The sequence below is a fragment of the Podospora anserina genome, chromosome 2 (genome assembly GCF_000226545.1).
Source record: "Podospora anserina S mat+ genomic DNA chromosome 2, supercontig 2".
Classification (NCBI taxonomy): domain Eukaryota; kingdom Fungi; phylum Ascomycota; class Sordariomycetes; order Sordariales; family Podosporaceae; genus Podospora; species Podospora anserina.
The window spans coordinates 3535250-3560063 of record NW_001914858.1 but is presented as its reverse complement, the minus strand read 5'-3'; the positions used below and the strand labels follow the sequence as shown (position 1 = coordinate 3560063).

At 51.0% G+C, this 24814-nt stretch overlaps 7 protein-coding genes across 7 annotated transcripts, besides 3 other annotated features; 3 read left to right on the top strand and 4 right to left on the bottom strand.

The window, feature by feature from the left end:
• The first annotated feature begins 1127 nt into the window (after positions 1–1127).
• Positions 1128–1216, top strand: a tRNA (tRNA-Phe).
• A 1192-nt stretch (positions 1217–2408) lies between these two features.
• On the top strand, positions 2409–3311 carry PODANS_2_10215 (uncharacterized protein; the record flags this gene model as incomplete). The annotated part of the gene is made up of 1 exon (XM_001911797.1): positions 2409–3311. The coding sequence occupies one exon, from the start codon at positions 2409–2411 to the stop codon at positions 3309–3311; it is 903 nt and encodes a 300-aa protein (XP_001911832.1).
• A 1064-nt stretch (positions 3312–4375) lies between these two features.
• Positions 4376–5368, top strand: PODANS_2_10210 (uncharacterized protein; the record flags this gene model as incomplete). Its single annotated transcript, XM_001911796.1, has 1 exon — positions 4376–5368. The coding sequence occupies one exon, from the start codon at positions 4376–4378 to the stop codon at positions 5366–5368; it is 993 nt and encodes a 330-aa protein (XP_001911831.1).
• A 394-nt stretch (positions 5369–5762) lies between these two features.
• Positions 5763–5872, top strand: a tRNA (tRNA-Glu).
• A 170-nt stretch (positions 5873–6042) lies between these two features.
• Positions 6043–6147, top strand: a tRNA (tRNA-Arg).
• Positions 6148–7735: 1588 nt separating this feature from the next.
• On the top strand, positions 7736–8827 carry PODANS_2_10200 (uncharacterized protein; the record flags this gene model as incomplete). The annotated part of the gene is made up of 1 exon (XM_001911795.1): positions 7736–8827. One exon carries the CDS (start codon positions 7736–7738, stop codon positions 8825–8827), a length of 1092 nt encoding a protein of 363 aa, XP_001911830.1.
• A 925-nt stretch (positions 8828–9752) lies between these two features.
• On the bottom strand, positions 9753–11262 carry PODANS_2_10190 (uncharacterized protein; the record flags this gene model as incomplete). The annotated part of the gene is made up of 2 exons (XM_001911794.1): positions 9753–10380; positions 10445–11262. 2 exons carry the CDS (start codon positions 11260–11262, stop codon positions 9753–9755), a joined length of 1446 nt encoding a protein of 481 aa, XP_001911829.1.
• A 2020-nt stretch (positions 11263–13282) lies between these two features.
• On the bottom strand, positions 13283–13587 carry PODANS_2_10185 (uncharacterized protein; the record flags this gene model as incomplete). Its single annotated transcript, XM_001911793.1, has 2 exons — positions 13283–13462; positions 13516–13587. 2 exons carry the CDS (start codon positions 13585–13587, stop codon positions 13283–13285), a joined length of 252 nt encoding a protein of 83 aa, XP_001911828.1.
• Positions 13588–14442: 855 nt separating this feature from the next.
• PODANS_2_10180 (uncharacterized protein) lies at positions 14443–16279 on the bottom strand (the record flags this gene model as incomplete). The annotated part of the gene is made up of 3 exons (XM_001911792.1): positions 14443–14479; positions 14536–15956; positions 16019–16279. The coding sequence occupies 3 exons, from the start codon at positions 16277–16279 to the stop codon at positions 14443–14445; spliced, it is 1719 nt and encodes a 572-aa protein (XP_001911827.1).
• A 1063-nt stretch (positions 16280–17342) lies between these two features.
• PODANS_2_10170 (uncharacterized protein) lies at positions 17343–20341 on the bottom strand (the record flags this gene model as incomplete). Its single annotated transcript, XM_001911791.1, has 3 exons — positions 17343–17743; positions 17820–18466; positions 18522–20341. 3 exons carry the CDS (start codon positions 20339–20341, stop codon positions 17343–17345), a joined length of 2868 nt encoding a protein of 955 aa, XP_001911826.1.
• Between the last annotated feature and the right edge of the window lie 4473 nt (positions 20342–24814).

The window sequence follows — 24814 nt, the reverse complement described above, 5'->3', positions numbered from 1 at the left end:
CGAGGTTGAGCGCTCGTTATCGTTTTTTTTTGGGAAGGGAATGGGAACGACACACACACACACACACACTACACATGTTACATAGATTATTCCGAGGCTTCTCTCTTTCTGTTCCCTGATACCCAGGTTGACAACATCAACAACAAGCATTAATTTGACTTTGGGTCAAAACTCCCACTCTTTTTTCCTTGGTTGTCTTTCTGTGAGCCTTCATCTCAAATTTTTGTCTTGGGTGACTTGGATCTTTTTCTGGAAGTTTAGCCCAGGTACAGCCCAGTCACCAGTGGCTGAGAAGGATGGAAAAGGGGAGGGGGCGAATACGCCAAGGCACAAAGTAATGCCCGGCAAATCAAGTGTTTACTTTGTACGTAAGCTTGTGTGGCTCTCCACAACTCAACGCAACTTTCCGCATGTGTATGTACTTCTTTGCTGACATCATCAATAGAGGACTTGCCAAACTTGGTCATGATTGATGACGATGATAGAGGCTCTTTTGAGGGGAAAGGGGACATCGTGAACGTTCTGGTCGAATGGTGTGGTTTTGGGGCGCACACTGTGCGAGGTACTTGCCTCCACTTGTGTGGCTTCCACTTGGTTTAGAGGGGAGTGGCTGATGTCATGCTTTTGGGGATCGTGATTTGGGAGATCTGTTTGGGTCCTTTTCTCCGAGGTATTGGGGTTGGGAGATGGGGGAAGGGGGGGAACGGGAGTTGGGGGAATGGTCTTGGTGACCGTGTCTATGACGCTATTCCCAAGCGTGCTGACGGTAGTTGATGGGGAGGAATTTCTTTGTCTGCCGACTTGTGGGCTTGGGCTTTGGACCCTGCAGCTGTATGGGTAATGAAACAGAACGATACGGGTTTGTGACAATGCGGTGGCCAGTGTCTGTATTAGTTTCTCTGATAATGAGCTTCTGTACAATAACGAGTTGCCCCTCTTTACCCCCCTTTTCACTGGTGTTTCTAGCGGCTGAAGGGACTGGATGTCAACAAGGGGATGGCGCTATTCCGAGGCTTGCTTCTGGTCCTTGGGGCCAAAAGTCAGTGCATAATTGGACTGAACCAGGTTCAGCAGCAAGCTGCTTGCAATACCATGGTTGTAATATCCGACGCCCAATGATATGAAAAGCGGGTTTAGCTCAGTTGGGAGAGCGTCAGACTGAAGTCCACTTCAATCCTTAATCTGAAGGTCATGTGTTCGATCCACATAAACCGCATCATCTTTTGCATTTTTCTCAGTCTCTACTTCTTTTTGCTAACCTTGATTCGTGTTCCTTTTTCTATGTGGTCTTAATTCTAGAAGGTGGTGGTTGGTTGTGCAGATGTAATGGGGTGAGTGCAGCAGTTATTTTGTATGTTGGGTAGGTGCGACCCAACTGCCTGGCCAGAGCTTGGTTGCCTGCCTCCTGCCTGGCTGTGTTGAAAATCCTCAAACAACCTTCACCAGTGGCCTTTTAGTTCAGAAACACTTGGACATGCCAGAACTCACAGGCGACCGCTTGTACCAACATTTGCATGATCTTTCCGAGTTAAGACTCGGTTGCTGCTCGGAATGGCGGGACAATCCCATGCTTGAGCCTGCGAGATTCGGGCAACAGCCTGGCATAGAATCAGAGGCCGATAGGTACCCGGAAGCCGCGGTTACAGCAATGGGCATCAAAGAAGAAGATATCTCCCAGGAACGACTCACCCGGAACACTTTATCGACCTATATTTGACCCGTATGAAATTCGGGTTCTGGAAATCAAACCAGGCAGCAACGACGACTCGATATGCTACACCCTCCATCACTGTTCCCTGGAATGCAGAGAAAGTCACCGGAAAGTCACACGGAAGTCGGAGCTTATGAAGTCGGCACATGTTACCGTGCCTCAAAACAAGTTTGGCCTGTCGATGGATGACCTGGTTAAACCGATCTTGGTACACCGCGCTCAGCTACACATGGGGACCAGGTGCCTTTGATATGCCCATCAACGTCGATGGACATGAGAAGCTTATTACCAAGTCACTGTACGGTGTTCTTCAGCACTTGAGACCATCTGGACACTCGGTGGTGCTGTGAATAGATCAGATCTGCATCGATCAGAGCAACAACGACGAAAAGGCGCAGGCGGCAGCTGCATTCGACTTTCTACGCGATGCTCCCGATTTGATACAGCATGCATCGGCGATTCGATGTCCAGAGGACTTTGAAAGACTCTGCCTGCCAACCGCAGATTCGGCAACCTGGGTTGGTGTGTGGGATCTGGTGACACGACCATGGTTCCAGAGGTTATGGATTTACCAGGAGGTGATCTTGTCTCAGGATATCACTCTAGCCTGTGGCGGAGAGCACAAAGCTAGGACAATGATGAGCTGGGACGTCTTCGCCAGCGCCTGCCTCACTCTTCAAGAGAGTGGCGTTACTCAATGGCTTATCTCAAGTTTCCGGGCCCTGATCCTTTCACCCAGATCTTGAGACTCTTTTCGAATCGCGAAGGATATCCAGCGACCAAAGAACCATGGCCAGAGGAGTGGCTAATCAGTCCAGCTCTAAGGAGCGCTCGGCAATCTCTTTGTTACGACGCCCGAGACAAAATCTATGGCTTGCTGGGAATGGCTGAGATCAAGAACAGCTGGATCAAGATTAGCTACCACGACAGTTACAAGTATTCGAATCTGTATCACGATGTGGTGGTCGGTTTGCTTAAGCGGAACACGGCCCCGCTCAAGTCCATGCTCAACTCGATCGACCATGAGCCTCTTGAGGGATGTCCCTCGTGGGTTCCTGATTGGAGCAAGCCTCGAGAGACAACTGCGCTGGGATATGAGAGCTCGACCGCAAACGTGTACAACGCCTCTGGGTCGGAAAAGGCGTATAAATTCCCCAAACATTCGGCTGGTTACCAAATCATTGGGTCCAACAACAGCGAACTACACACTGAAGGCAGGGTGTTTGATACCATTGCTGTGATGAGCACGGTTTTCTCAGATCCGGATATCGTACAGCCTCTGTCGGCCAACAAAGATTGGATCAGATGCATCAAATTCGTTTCCAGGAACTTTCACACGATGTACCCGCCTGCTCATGGCTCTGTCTTTACGGCCTTTTGGCACACAATGGTTGCTGGGAAGGATTCGAGCGGCATGCACCCCTATTCGGACGCTTTTGCAGAGATATTTTCGTTGTTGCTCGACGAGACGACTGGGAGGTCGCCTTCTCTACCAGGGCAGACATACTCACCGAGGCAAATGCGGCCACTAGGAAAGGGAAGGTTGACTATGGCTTCCTTGGAGTCGAGGCAATCGAAAAAGACGTTTGAAGAGATTTAGAGTGGCGATGAGGAAGCCGTTGAGAGGGAGGAGGTTGGTGAAAACTGAGAGGGGGTATTTGGGGCTTGTTCCCGCGGTATGCCCGAGTAGGGGATAAAATTGGTGTTGTGAAGGGGTGTTGGACCCCGTATGTTTTGAGGGGTGATGGAGAAGAGAATAGGTGGGAGGTTGTGGGGGAAGCTTTTGTAGAGGGGGTTATGAGGGGAGAGGAGGCAAGTGGGATGGGCAACATTGTGCTTGTCTGATGGGTAGGGGGGGATTTGGTCGATTTCCTACAGCACATACCACGCGACACAGTTTTCCAAAATCACTTTAAAAACGAAGCAAGGTATATTCGCTGTCACGTCCCGAGCAACCTTTATCTGATACTCCCATGTCCCATTAACGCCATGCATTCAATCTCAAAAGCAACTCTACCTGTCAAAGGCTCCGCGGACGGAGTTGCGGTTACATTAATTTACGTTGTTGACTTCTGAAGCTCATCGTGGCTAACAATCTCGAAGCCAGACCGGGTCCTCAATTCATCACAACAGAGAGGTCCCAACGACCACCAGTTGTCTGCTCTACTGAGTCCCAACTGATGGTTTCAGTTCAACCAAAGGCGTCTGATATCGCCGGTACCTTTCGACGAAGCTGAGCCCTTTCTGGTCTAAAATCTATCCAAAATAGCATGGTCCACATACTCCGGCAGGGGTAAACTAGCGGCGATGGTGTGACATCGGCCCAACTCGCCCTAACGACCACCATCACGAGGTTGATCTAGGGCCCCACAGCCCTGCAGCCTGAAGCTGGAATCAGTTATAAGAATATGCACGAATGTATAATAGCGCAGTTATGCTGGCGGTGCTTATAACCAACGGGTGCTTGGGTAACGGCGCGGGTTATTTAAGGGGAGCCAACCTCTATTTACATGTGGCGCAGGCCCAATGTAGGGTGCCTGCTTTCTCCAACTTCATCTCCTGCTCAAGTCAACCTTGCAGTGTTCGTTCCGTCCTCATTTCCTACCATTACACAACAACAGAAGCACACACAGATAGGCCTGCACGCGTCAACAACGAAAAAAAATGGACGAGGCTACGTTGAAGTCACTCTCAGCAAGGATGAAGCGGCGCGCACACCTTGACCACAACTCCCGTCTTGGCTTCTCTGCGAGACAGAAAACCACAGCCCACTACACTCTGTTCATCCGCGCCATGAGAAACGTCCTTTCTACTAAGCTAGCTCAGTTCACCTACGCTCAAATCATCGACGGTCTTCCCATTGAAGACGTAGCCTGGGACCAGCGCATCCCCGCCGTCTATGGCAACCACCCCATTGAGCACCACCCTGAACTCTGCCCCGGCGCTCTAGAGTTTGCCCTTGAGTATAAGGACAAGCTTGACTTTGAGCTCCTGTCTTTTCCCCGTGAGTTGACAACCAAGTACGTCCAATCCACGCCTGGTAGCAAGGTTTTCAACACTCGCCTCATTGAGCTCGTTGCTATGGCTTTGAATGAAATAGGGGTTCTTCTGTTCGATGTTGGTATCGAAGTCCACCAGGGAACGGGAGATCGTTCCATCGAGGCGATTACCCACTGGAAGCAAGACCCGGATGATGAGACGCTTCCTACTATGTTTCACCACCCTTACTATTTACATGGTGATATTTACCCCTTGGGGGTGTCAAACCTGGTTGGTTACTGGGCTGAGGACAGGATTTTAGGAGGTGTGGTGACTTTTGATAGGAAGGCTGAAGAACAGAATCTTGCTCAGCCGCCGAACGTCTACATTGTTCCTAGCCGGGCGGGGACTACGCCTAGGTACTGGCAGCTGTTGGATAGTCAACAGGAAGGGTTGGTTGATTTTTTCTTGAAGGAGGATGATGCTGGGGAGGGTCCGCTTCCGCTGATGTGTACGGAGGAGAACAAGGTTAGGATTGACGAAAGGTTTGCGGTTGTGCCGAGGGGGGTGTATAAGGATGTTTGGGAACGGTTGCCGCCGTCGGAAGAGCATATGAGGCATATGGATCGGAGGCCTAGGAGGGAGGGGGATTACCCAAGGATGGAACGGTGGATTTGATAAAAGCTATTGAGGAGATTTGTGGGAATCTGGGAGAGGATGAAGTTGGCGATGATGAGTCCTCAAACTATCTTAGGTAGGCATGACTGTTGAGATCTTGAGCAAGCTTTTGGGGGTGACAATCACACGTTCATACATATGCACGCAACAATAACATATGCACTGGTGCTGGCAATGTTCTTTTGGTCTTTGATGAAACAAGAATTGGACTTCTTGGAGTTGGGCATCCCTGGACAGAATCAAAGAACATGGTGTTGGCAGGGGGAGCCTGCCTTGCCAGTGATAGAGAACTTTGATTTGAGTCATGATATCCACACAACCCAGTTCCCATTACCTGATATACCCCGTTTCCCTCCACAACTCGCATCCAAATCGGAAACCACACTCTCCAAAATCGGGTATGGTGTAGCGGTAACATAGTTGACTCTCACTTCTCAGAAGTGTCTGTTTAGATTCAGTCTAGAAATCTCTCAACAGCCCCGGGTTCGACTCCCGGTATCCGAGTCCCAATATCTTTTTATTGATTGTGACTTTTCCGATCGCTTCTGCAGTTGTCTTTTCCAGGTATGTTTTGTGTTTGTTACAGAAGTGAAGAGGAAGAAAGATTTCGCGCTGCAATATGTCTGTAAGAGATATGGTCTTGAACTGAAGATCTTACCATGGTGGTACTGATAGGCCGTGTAGCGCAATGGTAGCGCGTTACTTTCCGGTTTCAACATGTGTGTACAAGTTAAATCTCCAGCTGGTAAAGGTTCTGGGTTCGAATCCCAGCATGGTCGATCTTTTTGGCTGGATGGGCCTCTTCTATGATTTCTTGATACCTGGGGGTTGATGCCTTTTTGGGGCCGTGATTTGTTTGTACAGAAAGTACAAAGCGCGATGCTATGTACTTGGACCATGAAATTTGATATGTTTGGAGGTTTGCCATCTTTGATTGAATTCAAGGATCGTCAGTAGACCTTCTAAGGTCTCTTAGCCGCCTTTCGTTTCAAGTGTCTCTCAAGTGTTATTTGGGTGAATTACGTCAATACAGAGCTGCAGTGTCTCTTTTTGGGTCCACAATGTGTTTGCAGACGCGCTGTTGGGAAGGTGCGGTTGTTGAGGAAGGTACGATCGATCCGTTTGCTCTGCCTTCTCAGAAAACTGATCAAATTTTGTTCTCGCCTGCGACTTGCTGCGTTTCACTCCTCTTTTGTGAATTCCTTCCATTTCTTACACCCGTGGAGGAATACAACTCTGCTTCCTCTTATTCCTTCGACCTCCCTTCATTCTAGAAAACACGAGTCTCTTTTCGTAACTCGTTCTCTTCGATTTACAACGGCTTTCTTGATTTCTATTCAAATCACCTGAGCACCCGTTTGTTATTTTATTCCTCGCACTTGCATTATCGAACTGTCGTCTCTCGATCCTCCTCGGCTACCAGCATAAGCTGCAACAACAGGACCAGGATGTCTCGACCACCGGGCAACACCGGCATCATCGGTACTCTTTGCAGCCTCGAATCCATCACACGAGCCAGGACCATCAACCTGTCAACTGATACCAAAAACTACGGATATGATAAACGTGTTTGCTTTCCCCGAGTTAGTTCGGAGCTGGTGAGTCTTTTGGATCGACTGGATTGATGTTTTCGGTGTGCGACGCTAACACCGTTGCTTTTTAGGTGCGATGCCATAATACAGTTGTCTGAAATATCTCCGAGCAGCTTCAAGGTGGCAATCAGCGTAGAGCATAAGGCGGACGGCACTGATGCACTATACCTTGCCGAGGGCACATCTTCGCAGAAAGAGTTGAAAGCGAATCTAGGCTACATACGTTTTCGCACCACCGAGGTGATAGACAGCGATTCCTACGGTCTCGTCGAACTCGTCATTCGTGGTGCCACACTTCAACCGCAGAATTTGATTCAGGAAGGCAGAAGCGGTAGCGAGAAGTTTATGATCGTCAGTCTTGAAAGCAGTGTGCACTCTGCAGCCGCCATCTTCGGGAGTTGCGGCTCTCCCTCCTTCAACATCCGCTGCATTTCAGGGCCTTTGACTTGGCTTTCAAGGGGCACTTTGAAGGCCAGATAGAAGACCCACTGGTCCGTCTCCGTCGCATGTAGCCTGGAAGTGTTAGGAGAGTTGAGACAAGGAGTCGGCGTGACGTCGAAAAGTCCTTGACGCCTTTTCCGATAAACTGCGAACAAGATGTCAGACTCGTGGTGGGGAACGCTCTAGAGGCTTCAGTACCGGTCGCGGAGTAAGACGTGGAGATCTGTTTGCAGACATTGAACACAGGGGTTTGATCTACCTATACGGTCTTCTTCACCAGGATACACCCGTGGGCCTTTCCTCTGGTTGCGGCACTGGTTTTGAAGGAAAACCCATGTTTGGGTACAGCCTTCCTCAGAAAGCTTTGACTAGCGTGGAGGAGGAAGCTAAGGCCATGTGGGATGTTCTAAATGATGCTGCTCATTCCAAGCCTTCTGCGGGCACGAATTTTCGTTCGGAGCGTTCTGTGGTCCAGCAATTGAGTACCATGTTTACATCCCGGTCTGCCGAAATGGGCAGTGCCTCAAGACATATCAGCAGAGAGACGATTGAGAAACTCAAGAAGTACCTAATGAAATGGATCTTTTCACGAAAATGGCATCATATCGCGGAGGAACGAGACGAGGTAACAAAGCTGATCAGGATAAAGTACATCAGGGCCTATAATGCGAATTATTTGTGGCATGATTCACAGAACCCCTGCTTCTACAGGGCCGTTAAAGGATTGAGCTATGGACCCTTAGAGAATTCTCACGAATACTGTGACATTTTGTGCAAGTATAAACCGCTTCACACTGCCGCGGAAGAAGAGATTCAACGGTTTCAACGTGCATCAATCCTGGAACAGGTATCTACAGAGAGGTTCGCAGTTCTGGTCAACCGACAACTCAGGGTATGCGTCCATGCTTGTCCCCAGATGGCTGGACTTGAGGTCCAAATTGTCGGGGTAAGACGACGACTGCAGTTGAATATTCTATACCTGAAGGAGTCTGGGACTATCAAGGCTCAAGACGAGTGGTTGAGGTCAGAGTTTGCTGCGGCAGAGCTTGGCCTAGAAGAGGTTGAACTGAACTTCGAAGACCTACTCTTCCATACGGTTAAGGCACTATTCATGGATGTATTTGGGCAGCTGGACGAAGGTATGTTCGCAAAAAGTTCTGGGGATGTAACCGAGACCCCACTGCCATCCATCTTGGCACAGGAAGAAGGAGCTGCGTCTTACAGAGCAGCGGCTGACTACGTGGCCACGTGTGATGCCTGTCACGTATTCCCAAAGTGTCTCTGCTCAAGAGAGGTGTGCCGATCTGCAAGGTGGGTTTGGAAAAGGGGGCGTATCAACATGGTTGCCAGAGAGCGCGTATGTGGAAGCCCAACTGCACGATACAGCCACCTGCGCGAATCTCAAGCAAACTGCCCTAGTCTCTAGAGACGTGAGACGACTCCAGAACTGTGGGAGGTGGTGCATGTCACAAAGGCTGCCGGATCAAGATTCAACTATTTTTGGTTTACAGCCAGGACCAGACTCGTACTTTCTCATCGTACGAAACGCTTCGTCCCCGAGTTCATTCCTGGTCTTTTCGGACGATTTCCAACTGACACTCCCACATCATGATGCTGACGAAGCTCCTTCTGAGGTTTTGTTTGGTACGTTCCACCCCTGTTTCTTCTCGCCTCCCTTCTGTGTTGAAGAACAGACCATCTGATGACGGGTGTAACATTTTATATGGCCAAGGGATCCGAGATATATCAGATTGACTGACGATTGATGGCCGGTAGGTGGTACGAGGCCGCCGAGAGTCGAGGGAACAGAGGAATCAGAGCTGCTCTGGTGATTGTGGATGATGACGAGGATTATGAGGATTACGACGGTGATCCTGAGGACAACATCGATGGCGGAGAAACCAGCGCTGAAGATGGTCAGGATTCTCCTAGTGAAGGTCGTCCTCAAAAAAAGCAGAGGGTAAACTGAGGAGCGCCATCAGTGAGCGGCACTTCCTGAGTAGGCAGCACGCCGGACTCTACATTCTGTCCAAAAGAGTGGTTAAGATGTCTGGGTTATCCTCAAGGGCGGCACAGGTATGAGACGAGTGTGAGTCTTGGGGGATACATTATGGATACATTGCGGAAGTTTGTGGAATACTTTATAGGGAATCTGCGAGTGTATGACTGAGAAAAGCAAAGATGGTTGTCAAGCTATTGGTAAAACAAAAGGACCCCTGTAGAAAGCATTGCTCTTTTACGATGCCCTAATGGCAAGCCTAACTCCATGGTCAAACTGGCCCATAGGCCATGTCTCAACCCATTACTAAAGCTCTCGGCTAACGCAAGACCATCTGCTCAAATCACCGCCATCAGACTACCTCCCTTTTCCGAACCCTAACCTTGAAATCACCCCCCTTCTCAATCCCCATCATCCCCACGCCAGGCCTACTATCATCCCCCTTTGGCATCCACTTACCAGGGCCCCCCTCCGCCAAAACCTCAAAGTCAAACCTCCTCATCATCAACGCCACCGCCTTCTTCACCTCCCTCTCGGCCAAGTACCTCCCCGGGCAGATACTCTTTCCCCCACCAAAAGCCCTCACCACCCCCCTCGCCGACGCCGGCAAGCTTTCCCACCTCTCCGGCTTGAAAAACTTGGCATCCTTCCCAAAGATGGTCTCATCAAAGTGAAACACCCTGTACGGGATCAACACTTTTGCCCCCTTGCGCAAGAGAAACGAGCCAGGGGCAGGAAGGACGGTGTCAGCTGTTACGACGCGGGCGGAAACGGAGTGGCTTCTGAAGCGGAGGACTTCGAGATAGAAGAACTCAAAGGTGGGACAGTTCCCCGGGGTGAGGAGGTAGGAAGGGTCGGTCAGCTCATCGCCTGTGAATGCCGGGCTGATTTCAGCGCGGATTTTGTCGAGGCAGGTTGCCGGAGAGGAGAGGAGATGGGCGAGGCACCAGAAGAGGAGCTTGGGGGTGTTGGTGTTTGTTCTGCGAGACCGGAAATTGTTAGCGGTGTGTGGTAGAAATTGGGGGCAAGGCATGGTGTACGTACGCAAGATAGAGCATCAGGAAGAAAACCGCCTTGTCTTGCTCGCCTACTTCTAGCTTGTCTAGAGCGAGTTCAAAATTGGGGGTGAACCAGCTTGGGTTTTGCTTGTCTCTCTCCTGTTTGGGCAGGGCCAGATATTTTTTGAACTGCGCTGTCAATTTCCCCTTGATTGCGGTCAATTCTGGAGCCAAGAACGGAGGAAACAGATACAGGTCTCTCCAGTGGAGCTCGTCGTAGATCTGAAAGTCGTGGGCCACGTCGGGGTGGTTTCTGGCAAGGGCGGGACCAAAAAACGCATTCTCGCCTGCGCGGATGAAGACCGTATTGACGAACTCATAGAAATTGACCTCAAGATCATTCTGAACCAGGGAATACTCTTGGAGATTCGGGATAGTCAAGTGGTTCTGTAGCCATGTGAGAATGGTCTGATCGAGGGAGGGTAAGTTGTTGTTCTGTGAACTCGGAGATAGTTGCGTGGTATGCAGCTGGCGGTTGAGATGCTCGAAATGCTTGTCCTTCATAGGGTGCTTGAAATGGTCGACTTTGGCATCGAGAGCATCTGGGTCGAGGTTATAGGTCTTCGCAATGCCCTCGGGGCTCATGCCGGTGGCTTTGACAATGTCGACTGAAAACTCGACAAAGGAGAAGTTTTGCGTGTTCCTGGATAGCTCGGCTATGTGTTTAGGGTGGGATATGACGTAGAAGGATGTTCCAGCTGCCTGGAGAGCGTATGGCTGACGGTTATCGCCCGACAGTTTGTTCCTTTCCAGAGCGTCAGTGTGATTTTCTTCTAGACTCAAGTGTCCTGGGAAGCATACCATCCTTTTGTCAAGACAGCAGTCGAGTTCATGAACAATGAAATTGCATGGCCAATGACTTTTCTGGAGTCAGTAATCAGACTCAGGAGAATGTTTGAAGCAGACAAGACTTACAAGGAATTGTGTATGGCAGCTCTCTCGGCTCATTCGGCCTGGTCAGAGGTGACAGTGTGAACTTCCACACACGCCACGTTAGCCAAGCCACGAAGAGCAGTAGCGTGCCCGACACGAGCGACATTTTTCTCAATTGGCGTTAGCGATGGTCGAAACTGTCTTGATTATCTGGCGCCGCCGTCTGCCGTTGTTGGCTGTTGATGCCTGTTGCTTGTTGCTGATGCGATTCGACCACTTAAAGTGGCGGAAAATATCAACTGGAAAATCACAGGTGGCACACGCCTGGCACACGGTGACGATACCTAACCAACAAATAGGCGGAAAGATCACACCTCCCAATTGCTGGAGTGAATCCCAGGTGTGGGATGGCTTGTGCCTGGGCCCGATGTCAGTATGTTGCTCTCAGCCCAGCCAATGGTCTTACACCGTTTTCATAAATGTGGGTCAGCTGCCTGTGACCCTCAGGGCTGTCGCAAGCTTGATGACTGAGGTCAGACCACCTATCAAACCGATTGGCACACTCAAGTGGATGTTTATTGATCGGCTGGGTGAATCTTGAAGCCTCTATCATCTGGATGTGAAAGCTAGGTGTGGGTGGCTGGCACCAGAACCGGACAGAAAGTGGTCTAGGCCTGCGCATCAATGCAGAGTATTCAAGTGTATCTGGATAACGGCATGTGAATGGACGGTCAGAGAGTTCCTGAGAGCAAAGCTGAACTGTGGAGACGGAGGAAAAGTCTGAGAAGGAGGAAAGGAAAGAGCCATTGTGGAATCCAGAGCAACCACCAGCTCAACAATACCTCGGTACATCAGACGATGCCTTGCGCCCATTTATTCGTTGATTCTTTTTATCTGGCTCTAGTAGGAAGAAGATGATTCCGTTCATTTCATTCATGAATGAAAGTATGCCTAAGGTGCAGGGTGGAAAACCTCAGAAGAACAAGTAGCCAGAGGGAATCCGAACAACAACGTCTCTTGACCTAGAGTTTGCCAAGACAGACAGCCACATCAGTTTTACATCCCACTGCACCACAAGCAAAGATTGGGTTCCCTCAAATTGGAGCAACGTGGCTGTTAGTGGCTACTAGTGGCAGAGGTACCAGCGAGGTTCGATTGTGGTAGCTTGCGCCATGGTGGCCTGCTATTCTGCGGTGTTTCAAATCCAAAAAAAAAACCGGGTCGGCAAAAAGATATAAAAAGTCAACCTGGCTTGCCCAAGGCCAAGTCTGGACCTCGGATTTTAATTTGTGAATGCCTGTGTTGTTAACACATGCCTCAGAGAGGTACTCAGCAAATCATGAAGGGCTCATCAACGGATGGAAGACGCAGCCAGAAAATCAAAGTAAATACCTGGTGAGTCTGCTCCTTCCCTCTCACTCTGATTGATTTTTATTTTATTTTATGCTTTGCTATGCTATGCCTATGGCCATGCACAAGTGACGAAGTGTTGCCACCCTCGCCACTTCCCAGACAGCAACATGACAACCAGAAGTCACTGACATCCAGTAAACAGACCTGCGTGCAATCTGGGGGATCTTCTGAGAACGATGATGAGAAGGGGTGCTCCAAGCAAAGTAGCAGCTCCATAAATGGAACGAGTTGTAAGAGGAAACTTATAATCCAGTCACTTCTGTCGAAAGAGCCGTCTTGCTGTTATAAAGGGATATCTTTTCATAGCGGTCATGCTCGACTAACACCCTTGCACAAAAAAATGTGGCAATTTGATAAAAAAAGATAAGAATGATGATACTATCATGGCAGTGAGTTACTACTACCCTCACCTCTGTTGTCGTGATCACAAAAACCCGAGATTTCTCCCCAACCTAGACACCATAGCACTCCCCAAAATTTCGCAATTCTCTGCTCCCATATGACTTAATCATGTCCGTCCCCATATTGACCAAGAAGTCTAGTCATAATGACAAGCCGAATACATCTCCGAGCTGGTCGGCTTCTTGGGGATCGAATACGGAAGGGAGGCCTTCACATTCTCCTTTGACTTGTCCGAGGCATCAACAGCGCTGACAGCAGCACTTTTGCTAGCGGTGGTACTGGTAGCAACGCTGCTACTATCCTTGGAGGACCGGGTCTGGTCGTTCTGTCAGTGTACTACTTTGACCTGAGGGGGGCGGTTGTGTTTACTTTCTTGGGTGTTGTTGTGGTCTTCTCACCCTCTGCCTGGGCGGCAGGAGGAGTCGTAGAGTCGGTCGTCATGTTGGGTGCTTTCTTCAGCTTGAAGAAAACAAGATAGGCTGCTAATATTGGGTTGGTTGTGGATAAAGTAGTATTTCCGGTAGACTTGCGACTTTGAGTTGGAAAAACGCCAACTGTTGTGATTCCTGTAGTCGCGATGCCAAAGTCAAAAGCAATGTTTGCCTTTCTGCCGTGTGAACGCGTCAAACGAAAAAGTATCCTCTGCCTTGACAATCAAGAAAAGCCTTGCTTGCCAAAAGTTCACTTTCAACCCAAAGTCTTGCCTTGCTGCCTGGGTCAGGTATTTAACTTCAGAGACAAAGCAAAAAAGTTGACCACCTGCCGCCCAAGAGCTTACCCCAGAATCCTAAAACCCCACAAGGCCGGCTAGATACCTGCTCTCCCAGTCACGAGGTCAGTCCATCTGCTGCGTGACGCTGCTGGCCCCATCTCGAATGAGTTCACCGGACACAAAATAAGGCTACTCACCGAAATCACGCTTCCTAGTGTCACGCCAATGCCAAACAATAGGATTGTCTCTTTTGATCTTGCGCATCTTCTCTTTTTTGCTCTATCAAAAACCCACACCTGCTTGCTCTGCGGTTTGATACATTCCCAACATCAAAACTTGACCCAACCGCCCTGTTCGCCCTGTTCGGATGCATACCATACATCCCCATGGATCGTCTTCCCCAACCGTCCCGTCTGTCTTTTTCTATCCCTCTTGATAGTGTATCGTATCTTTTTTTGTATCATGCCAGGTGAAACCCCCAAAGTGAGCGAATGTACAACGAATCGAACCGAGCAAAACGTGCAAAATACCCCCCGGCCGTCAAACACGCCATGCCATATCACAAATCATTACCAGCACATCATTTACCGGTTATTGGGATCAGTTGCCAAGTTGTGGATGCTACTACCACGTTAGTCAAACTCTCAAACAGCCGAATTGCCAACAAGAAAGCTCACCTAATATCTTGCCTGTTATCCGGGCTAACTGCCGCAGTCCCCTTGACAGCCTCCTCAGTCAAAGGAGTCAATCCCCCAGGTGTCACCCCCGACAAGTCAATCTTGAACTGTACACTTTTCTCGCCGTTGGCCACGTTTACTGGCCCGCCGCTCGCAACGACGGTCTCTCCCCCAGCAGTAGGCGCGGCCTCCCTCTTCTTTCCTCGGAGCTCATTCAGATGATCGAAATACCCATCTGGCACATCGGTCTGATACTCGCCGCAGAACACGCCAACCTCAAACTCAGTGATCTTGCCTCCGCTCGCCTCAGTGCACGCCGCCTTGAGATCGTCCAAATCTTGGTACACAACCTCATCAGCGTTGATGTGGCGGGCAATATCCTGCCTCGTCTTCTCGTGCGCAATAAGCTCCTGAGGAGAGGCAAGATCGATGCCGTAGATGTGAGGGTACTTGATAGGCGGGGCGCAACTGGCAAAGATGACCTTGCGGGCGCCGGCCTCGCGGGCCATACTGACAATCTCCCTAGATGTGGTACCGCGGACAATGGAGTCGTCCACCAAGCAAACCACGCGGTCCTTGAACTCGGACTCCATGGCGCTGAGCTTGCGGCGGACGCTCTTTTGCCGGGCCTTTTGCCCGGGGAGAATGAAGGTACGGTAGACGTAACGGTTCTTGATGAAGCCGTTGGAGAAGGGAATCCCGAGTTTGTCCGATACCACCTGCGCGCTGGTGGAAGCAGTTTCTGGGATGGGAATGATGGCGTCGATCTCCTTGATGCCCTCCTCTCCGAGAATCTCCTTGAGCTTGTCCGCCAGCTTGGCACCCATGATCCGTCTGCTCTCGTTGACCGAGATGCCATCCATGACCGCATCTGGACGGGCAAAGTAGACGTACTCGAAGATGTCGGGGGAGTAGGCCTTGATCGGGGTGACCTGGTGGAATTGGGGTTGGCCGCCCTTCTGGATAAAAACGGCCTGGCCGGGGAGAATATCCTGGAAGTTCTTGAAGCCCAATTGGCGAAGCGCAATGCTCTCTGACGCAAACATGTAGTCGATGCCACCCTCCTGGGTGGCAGAGGGCCTGGAGCCCATGACAAGGGGGCGGATGCCCCAGCTGTCACGGAAGGCGAGCACACCGAAACCGGCAATCATGGCAACGCCAGCCCAGGCGCCCTGACATCTGTTGTAGGTCTCGGCCAGGGCGTTGAAGATATCGTCGGTGTTCACACGGGCTTTGCCAGTCTCGTTCAAAGCGTTGGCCAAAACGTTGAGCATGAGCTCGCTGTCGGAGTCGGTGTTGACATGACGGTGTGCTTCCTGATCGAGGAACTTGCGCAACTCGGGGGCGTTGATCAGGTTACCATTATGCGCAAAGCAGATACCGTAGGGAGAGTTGACATAAAAAGGTTGGCTCTCGGCGCTCTATGCGCAACCAGGGTGTCAGTTAGGTTAGACAACACCATTGGAACAAGATGATGGACTACGGAGCTGGTTCCGGCGGTGGGATACCGGAGATGGGCAATGCCCATGTAGCCAGGAAGATCAGCAATGCGCTTGCCATCCTCAAAGACCTTGGCGGCCATGCCATTGCCCTTGCACTGGTATATCCTGCCGCCGACGGCGCTGGTGGAGATACCGCAAGCATCTTGGCCGCGATGTTGAAGATAGTACAGAGCCTCGTGTAAGTCGAAGGCGGCGTCAGTGGCCTGCCAGTCGGCGAGGATCAGAGCAAGGATACCGCACATTGTGGCTGCTGTTTCCTATATGTATCGGTATGCGCGCGCAACACATACACTGCGGTCGACGATCGGCAATGGGTGACGACGAAGTTTCCAGCGAAGAATTCGTCGCGGGAAAAAAGCCTATAGGTAATAGAATCGGCAGTCGGAAGTGGAAAGGCTTGACTTTGGCCGAGGAGGAGAGGAGGTCGAGGAGGAGTCGTGAGTTGAGATGATGGGTACGGACACCACACCGAGATCGGGTTCGGCAGGAAAATATCACAAGTCAACAAGGGATCACTGACAAGGCAAGTCCAGAACACTGAGATGTCAACCCCAGAGGTTATCCCCAGACAGAAAGCGACCAACCAGAGGCTGGGAAAAGCAGTGGCAAGCGGAGGACGAGGTCAAGACGAGATCCATATTCTGGAGTCATTTTTTTTTTGCTACAAGAGAGCCGGATAATAGCCCGCAGGGGCTGGCTGGTGGCAGATGATGGAGGGGAAAATTTTTGGAGGGGCACCCATGCGGGGCCGTTTTGATCGTCTTGATTGTGTGCGCGCCGCGCGGGTGGCGCCCCTCTCCAACGAAGAATTGTGAGCTTGGCGGTGCTTATCTTTTCTTATCGGGGCTCACACCTTCCGCTCCATCACCACTCTTGTCGCCGCCAATGTCACCCCAAGAGCACGCAGGTATCTCGATACGCTTCCCGCAGTTTGCCGCAGCTTGCCGCAGCCGAGATAGGAAGTTGAATGCTTGAAAAACTTTGATTTTGACACTTGGGCTCAGCCTGCCAACCCCCACTTGTATCTCGCATATGTAAAGAAGCAAGTTTCTATGTCATGGTTCTCAATTGAAATTTATCAAAAAAGAATACAAGTGGTAAGAGAATATGAGTTGTCTTGTATACAGTCGGTTTCCATCTTTAATATTCCACCCCATCTTCAGCTCACCGTAAGCTGTGTTACTCCAAAACTCCCATTCCCTGAGATAACCCAATCATTGCTGTAAAGAAGTCCGAAAGATCACAAGAAAAAATCTATCAAGTATATATCGTCCGCTCGAAAAGTAACAATAACATCATTAACGATTACCCATTTTTCTGAGTCATGAGAAGAAAAAAAGATACCCAAAAGCCTCTCCCCAAAACTACCACGTGAACTTCATCAAGGCCGGGTTCAAAAACACAGGCAGGGAGAAATGAGCAACCACGGTGGTCGAGAGAGGGTAGATGGCGTAAAACTCGCCGATGCGCCACTGGTGGGGAAAAACGGTGGTGCCGCAGATCATGAGCGCCGTGCAGAGGAAGCAGTACACGAACGTGAACTTGAACTTGCGGATGATGCGCAGGATTTCGCTGCCGAAGCTCAAGTTTTCGAGTTCCTTTGCCGTGGCGCCCCAGATCATTTCGATTTCGAAAAAGTGGCACAAGATAGCCTGGGCCGTGTGGAGAGAAAGACCGCCCAGGAAGATGGTGAACATTGGAATCCACTTGATACACTCCCAGACTGGAAAGAAGTTAGTGGGCTGCAAGCCGCATGATAAAGCCAAGCAGATGAAAACTTACAGGCACTGAGAAGACCCTTCTCACTCAACCGGTACCGCAGCACGGCCAACCCAACGTTACCAAGACCGTTGAAGACAACCACGATGGAAACATAGATGGCGAACGAATCCAGATAATACTTGTCATACAAGCCATAAAACCAGCCGGTGATAAAGTAGTTGGCCAGGGTGATGCACCAGGCTGCAGAAATGGCGTAGTAGGTGCCGACGTAAGCCATAATGGTCATCTTCTTGGGCAGCGGAATGCTCGAGCAGATAAACTCCCGGAAGAGACTAGTGAATGGGCCCCTGACAATCCAGAATCGGAGAGGATGAAACAAAAGCTCGTTGCAGCCAAAGGCATACTTTTCCCAGCGGGCCAGTTCGTCATAGACGGTCAAACTGACACCCTCCTTGAATCCATCGCCGGTGTAAGAGGCGTAGCGAAGCGTGTAGCCGGCGACCTGGAGGCGGAGGGCCATTTCGAAATCTTCCGACACGTGGGCTTCAGACCAATACTTCTCATAGCCGTCTTCATCGGTGTATGCAGTGGCGTCCTGGATAGCTGACCATCTGAGCACAGCGTTGTGTCCGACGAAGGGGCACGCATCGCCAGAGGCAACGGCGTAAGTGATGCACGTGTAAATCAGATAGGTGAAAAATGTGACGCTAGAAGCACAGTTAGCCCTTTGTCTTCATCCTCCCGCCCCGAAAAACGACTTACCCTCTCTCGAAGAATGAATTGGTAACGTTCATGACACCAGACTGGAACTGGATGATGGCGACCTCGGGGCTCTGCTCCATCTCACTAACAGCATCCAACAAGCAGTCCTTGGGAACACGAGTATCGGAGTCGATGATCAAAATGTAGTCGCCAACGCGAATGTTGCCATCAGCCCAAGTCCGGCCTTCATCACCATCCAAAACCTCAGCAAGGCACTGGCGGTACGCAGCTGTCTCCTGCTCGTTGGTCCACTTAGGACCCCGCTGGATAGCATCGAGCTTGGCTTCCACGAGATTGCTGGTGCGCAGAGCGTAGTTCATGTTGCTGGCCTTCTTGAACTTGCCGCGACGGATAAACTTGAGCTCGCCTTCCTCCTTGGGGTTGGGATTGTGAGGTGGGCGCGCCACCCAGCCGATGTTGTGCTCGTCATAAAAGTCGCGGCGGGCCTGGGCGTCCTCCACGGAGATGAGCTGCATACCGTCGTCGTTGACAAAGATGTTGGCCGATCCACCCTGCATTTCGTATGTGCTAATGGCCGCCTTGAGGGACACAACCGTGGGCTGAATGACAGCATTCAAGCCCTCCTTGTACACGGGCATCTGGATTGTGACATGAGGAAGAGCGTTGGCATCGCGATTGAGCCGGCGGGGTGGCTTTCCGCTGTAGTACTTGCTGTTGTTTGCGACTGCTGAAATGGGGCCAAAGATCTGGAAAAGGTTGCTGACAATTGACTGGAAGAAGAACAGACTGACAAACATCTGCAGTGGGCAGACGGCCAGCAGCGCAAATCTGAGATAGGTACCATCCACTGCAGACTGGTATGCCAATGCTCTCCATCCCAATCCCGAGCATACGATCCAGAGAATCATGGTGAGTGTCACAATGATGGCGCTTTCCAACCTGATGGGCCGTTTCTCAGGAGCACCCTCCAGCTGGTTCGGGTCCAATTCGTCCACATTGACATTTGCCATGTTCTTTTCGTCTTTCTCGTCGTCCTCGCCCTCCTCCCCCTTCCCCCAAATGATCTCAATAAACCTCTGTTCCAGAGTATGAGCCCTGTCCAACAGCTTCTCGGGCTCATCGTCCCACACAACCAGCATCCTGACGTCCTCAATAAAGGCCGCAAAGTGATGCAACTGACCCCTCGGAAGATCCACCATGGAAGGCAAAATCTGGACTCGGAGCCCGTCGGGAAGCGGCACATAGTCGATATCGGTTTTGGTGACGATCGAGTCCATCAACGCCCTCACAACGGGCGTGTTGACCGTCATGGCGCAGCGTACGTTCATTTGGGAGACCATGGCGTACAGCGATTCGGGAATGCCAGCCATCTGGGGGGGGCAGCAGGTGAAGTTGCCCCGGGTCTTCTTCAAAACAACACCTTCGTAGGGATCCATTCCGCTGGCGTACTGTTTCCGGAGTTGCTGCTCGTACAGCCAATTGACCATCATGTCGTTTCGGATTTCCATAATGGTGCCCGTGTCATGGTTCCGCTGGTCACCTGCTGGGAATACCGAGTGTCGAAACGAGGCTCGGGATCTGCTTGGACTTCGTTTGGAGCCTGACCGAACCGTCGCCGCGTCTGGAACAGACAGCATACTCGCCCCGCCGGACGCAACCTGAGGAGTGGCATGTCCAGATGTTGCTTCGGAGGGCGGTGGTGGTTGTCTTCCTCGCGGCTGTATTGGCTGAAGTTGGTGTGTAGTCGGCTTGGTCCCCTGCTTTTTCCCACGGCCCCCCTTTACCTTCTCCCCGTCCGTACTCCCTGGCTGATCATCTGGACCCGTAGCAGGCGTAAAGTACGACTGGAATTTCTTCATCTTGCCGGCCTATCTCGTGGTGGCAGGAACCAATGGCCCTACCTCCCAAGATGTCAGGGCAAGGCTTTCCCTCTGTTTGGTCTCGAGCACCGGAGTAAAGAGGTCTGACAGTCCGATTAGGTTTCGTCGTAAACACGGATCGAGGTGCGCCAGGAGACCCTTAGGGTGGGGAAGGCAACCCTCGAAGTTCGAACTCGTGGTATGTGAGCAACAAGGTTGGGTTGGATCTTGAGTCAATCCGGACCTCAAAGAGCGAAACGAAGGAAAGGAAAAACAAGTCCAGTGACACTGGAAGGAATGGAGGGGGGGGGGTTGAGCCCTGTATAGGTGCGGGTAGCAATCAAAAGAGAAAACAGAGCAGGGGGTCAAGCTGTGACAGCTCAGCGTGCCGCCCATCAACCCTCCCCTTCGTGCACTGATGCCATTGCCAAGGTACCAGGCGTTCCCCAAGACTGGGTTGGCGCCCGCGCTGAAAGGCCTGCTAGCCTATTCTGTCACCACCCCTGTTTATCGTTAAGCGTGGTGTAAATGGAAATACCATGCAGACCAACTATATTTACGCATGGCTTCCCGGGTCGGCTGTGCCCGGCTGCAGTGCTGGCAGAATTGTAACCTAGGTATCGGTTCTACAATTCATCTCGATCGCCTGATAAAAGTCCAGAGGCAATTATGAACAAGAAGGCAGAATCTAGACGTATAAAGCCGGTGGGTACAAGAAAGAGGGACCCTCGCGAGGGATTCTCAAATTGGGTACGGGGTAGCAATCGGCACGGATAGCACGACCCCCATCCACCAAACATCAGCTCGGAAACCAGCTCGTTCCAGCGGATCGACTGGGCAGTGATGCAGCAGGGGTCCATTTGGTGCCTGTGGATCCCATCAAGACGAAAAAATTAAGCTCTGGAAAGATCCGAACAGAGAGTCCACCGATGATCGCTGTCAGCTGTGGTTTACGGTCGATCATCTTTAACAGGGCTCATTCATGAGACTCATGAGACAGATGGCGAAGGTATCCTGCCTGTCGGGTCCAGATCAGCGATGAATAACCATACGGCCATGTTTGTTTGCTGGTAAAATTAAGAGATATGTATTGGCCGCGCGCAGCAAGCCACAGCCGGTGGCTGACTGATTGGCGCTCGCAAAACTCGTAAGGCTTAACAGTTTTCTGATAGTTGCTAGGCTGGCTGCCAAATTTGGACTAGGAAAAAGGGGGGCCCTGGCCAGGCGCTGGACACTGAGATTAGCGTGGGAGCAATGGTGAATTCTCGAGCGCGCTTTTCTGTGTTCCAGTGGGGAGCTGAACTCGATGTTAGAAGCCGCCGAGATTGCGGTGATGATAATGGGCCCAAACTGGGTGCTTTGATAATTCCACTCTACAAGAAAACAGGAATGTCCTGTTGAGGCTCAGAATGAAGCCATCGTTTTTTGTTTTGCTCCGGACAGGAGCGAGCTTTTGTGAAGATGGCCGATACGAAGACCGAGAGTCCGTTGTCGCATCACTGCAATGCATGTCCTTCGGCTCAGCACTTGGCATTCAAGGCGGAATAATCGCTGTTGTTGGCAACGATGGTGACAGTTGTTGGTACTGCGGTAGATTGATAAACGCAAAGATGAACCAGGCACTGAGGCGTGTCCCGTCAAGCGCCGTTTTGCCAGGTTGTGAATATTGATTCTGTCTTTTGAAAAGGGGCATTGACAGCCACCAATCTTGCATGCTCAAGCTTTCCATGCCTGCGCTCGAGCGGTTCAGCTGTCTTCACCCCTGCTTCACAACGCCTCTTGTGGTTTGAAAAGCCACGGCAGCACTGGTACCACTTCGCGATAGCCGCATTTCCAGGCCAGTGTGCTCAGATACCGTCTACTGCAGCTTTGGAATGGGGTGTGCATGGGTCCATGGCGCCTTGCGATAAGCTCGGATTTGTGAGTGTTGTTCAGGTTGGGACTGAGGTGAGATCCGTCTCTACAAGCACAGTGCCTGGATAAGAGCTGCCGTAGTGTATGGTGATGGGAAGGCTTGAGGCCAGTAAACAATGAGTGTATCGGTGTACAATTATCGTCAACTGTTAGGGGCTTTGTAGCCTGGAGTCCCACGCACCAGGTAGGTAACTACCGATTAATCAATATGATCGACGGCAAACCGACTAGGGATAAAGATAGTAACCTGGATGGCAAGGATACGTGCTGGCTTGTTAAACGGATCGCCGACAGGGAGAGCGTTTGCTCCTCGCCAAAACGGACTACTCCCGCAGATAAACGGCAGACAAATATCGGGAAAATTAGCGATAAAGCAAGGCTTTTCCAATTCAAGTTGCTGAAGGTCTCGGCTTTGATTTGCTGACTTTCGAGTGAGTGAGTTTCGGTCCATCGAGTGATGCGGTGCGTGTTACCATGCTGCCAAATTCTGCAGGTGAGGAAGAGCTGACAGGACCTGGTTGTCAGGTTGACCAATCACGGAGGGACAGCATTCTCATGCCGGCAACAATATTCTCGTATCGGCAGGATTCATCGACGGCTCTGGGTCCTCCAACATGGCATTCGACCTGCACGGTAAGCTGTTTGCGGGTAAAGGATTGTGTCCAGTAAGCTGATAGGTACCAAATCTCTGCTGTGTAACCACATGAGCAAGATGAACGGTGATGGATATCGACTGTGGCGTTGCTTAACTCCCAGTTGATTCAGATTTTGGGAGTGGTTGCTGATGAGAAGATTTAGTCGATTTGATGCGAGAGGCACAGAGGCTTTCAACGCCAGGCGAGAATGGCGGGTAGTGTATCCCGAATTGACAACGCTGGCCCAGATGTCCCTTTAGAACCTTTCGTTCAAGAATGATCTCTGTAGGCATGGTCTACAAATCACATGTTGGCCCTTCCGCGCGATCAAGTAAGAGGAGATATCCATCTGTTTTGGACATACCTGACGGAGGGGGGTATCCAGCCCAGCATATTACTGTACCTGCTCTAGCCATGACTTATCATTGGCAACATAACACAAGGTAAGGAAGAACTGTACCATGATGCGGTGAATCAGAGTGGTGCGGTGAAGAATTCAAGAGACTCGGTCATGTGCCACAATCAAGACATGGGGGCCAAGTTCGAAGCTTCGACGCGCAGAACAACGTGGATTGTTCATGGCGCCAGGACGATCGTAGTTCTAGAGGACGCCTCACTGGGGAAAGGATGTTCCAGACTGCCGGGTCTCGAAAAACTCAATATAGATAGTAAAGTTCCCGTGCCAACAACTAGGCAAGAGCTATGAGGGGTAGATTTCCCAAGGTACGTAACAGCTGTACGCAACAGCAATGTTCCTCCGGGGCATGAGCCACGTGCCCCGGCAGAGTTTTTTGCGTCTAATCCATCATAGTCTTGAAGATATCTCTCAATGGCGTTCAGATCCAGCAAAGTCGCAAACGTCACATGCCCAGGTGCAGCAACGGTCGTGATAGTGACGTGGGCAAATACCCCGCCAATCCTTAGCAGTTGGCCAAGGTGGGGTTGTTTTAGCTGCTCCTGCATCCCGGTGACGGGGTCGTTTACCCAGAGTGGGGTCCCTACCGGGCTCCTCCCCCAAACAACGGTTCGTTCTACCTGGAAGCTACAAGCGTTGCTTGGTGTACACGTCAAACTGGCATCAACTTATATCATGTTGCCAGAGTTTACATTCACGGCTTGATAATGGCACATCTATCCTTTCCTCTTCAGTGATACGTTTCTCCTTTTCCCCTGTTATTGTCTTTGTGCGTTCCCTCCCTGTGCCTTGCCTGCAACTCCTTCATCTCCCGTTCCGATTCCGGGTCTTTGAGAACCCTCCTGGTCACCGCATCATCGCTATCGCGCCGATATCATCATTGAACCCGACACCACCCCTTTTCCTTCCCCTGAGCGCGATCTATCACAATGGCTGTCTTTGTTGAATTGGACGACGAGGACATCGAGTCCCAAAGAGATGGGCAGGTGTGGAATGCCACTGAAGCTCAAGCTCACCAGGCGAAAGGTGTTAGCACAGATAAGAAGGACAACCAGGAGGCTCATGAGTATGCCGTCAAGGAGGTTCTGAATCAGGACCACCTTATGACCAAGGCTTTGGGATGTTATCCGTAGGCCGGCAATCACCCTTTCTTTTCAATCCTTTCAAACACGTCGTCCTTTCAAGACCATCACCAACCCTTCCCCTCGGCGGCGTATCGAGGGGGGTGAGGAAGTACTGACTGGTTCCAGGATCGCGCAATCAGTGGCCAGGAACCTGGACTTGAACTCCCTCGACAGCCTCTCCCGCACATGCCACATATTACATAGCGCTCTGCTGCAGGATCGCAGAGGACTGATCAACTCGTCGCTTCGATGCTCTCTCGAAGACGTCACTGTTGACCCGCAAGACACACTACGCTTTCGAGCGCGCTCTGCCAACTGGTACTACGGGCAAGATTCCTCCGCAAGGACGGATTTCCAGGGCAAATCAGGGCAATGTGCACGAGAC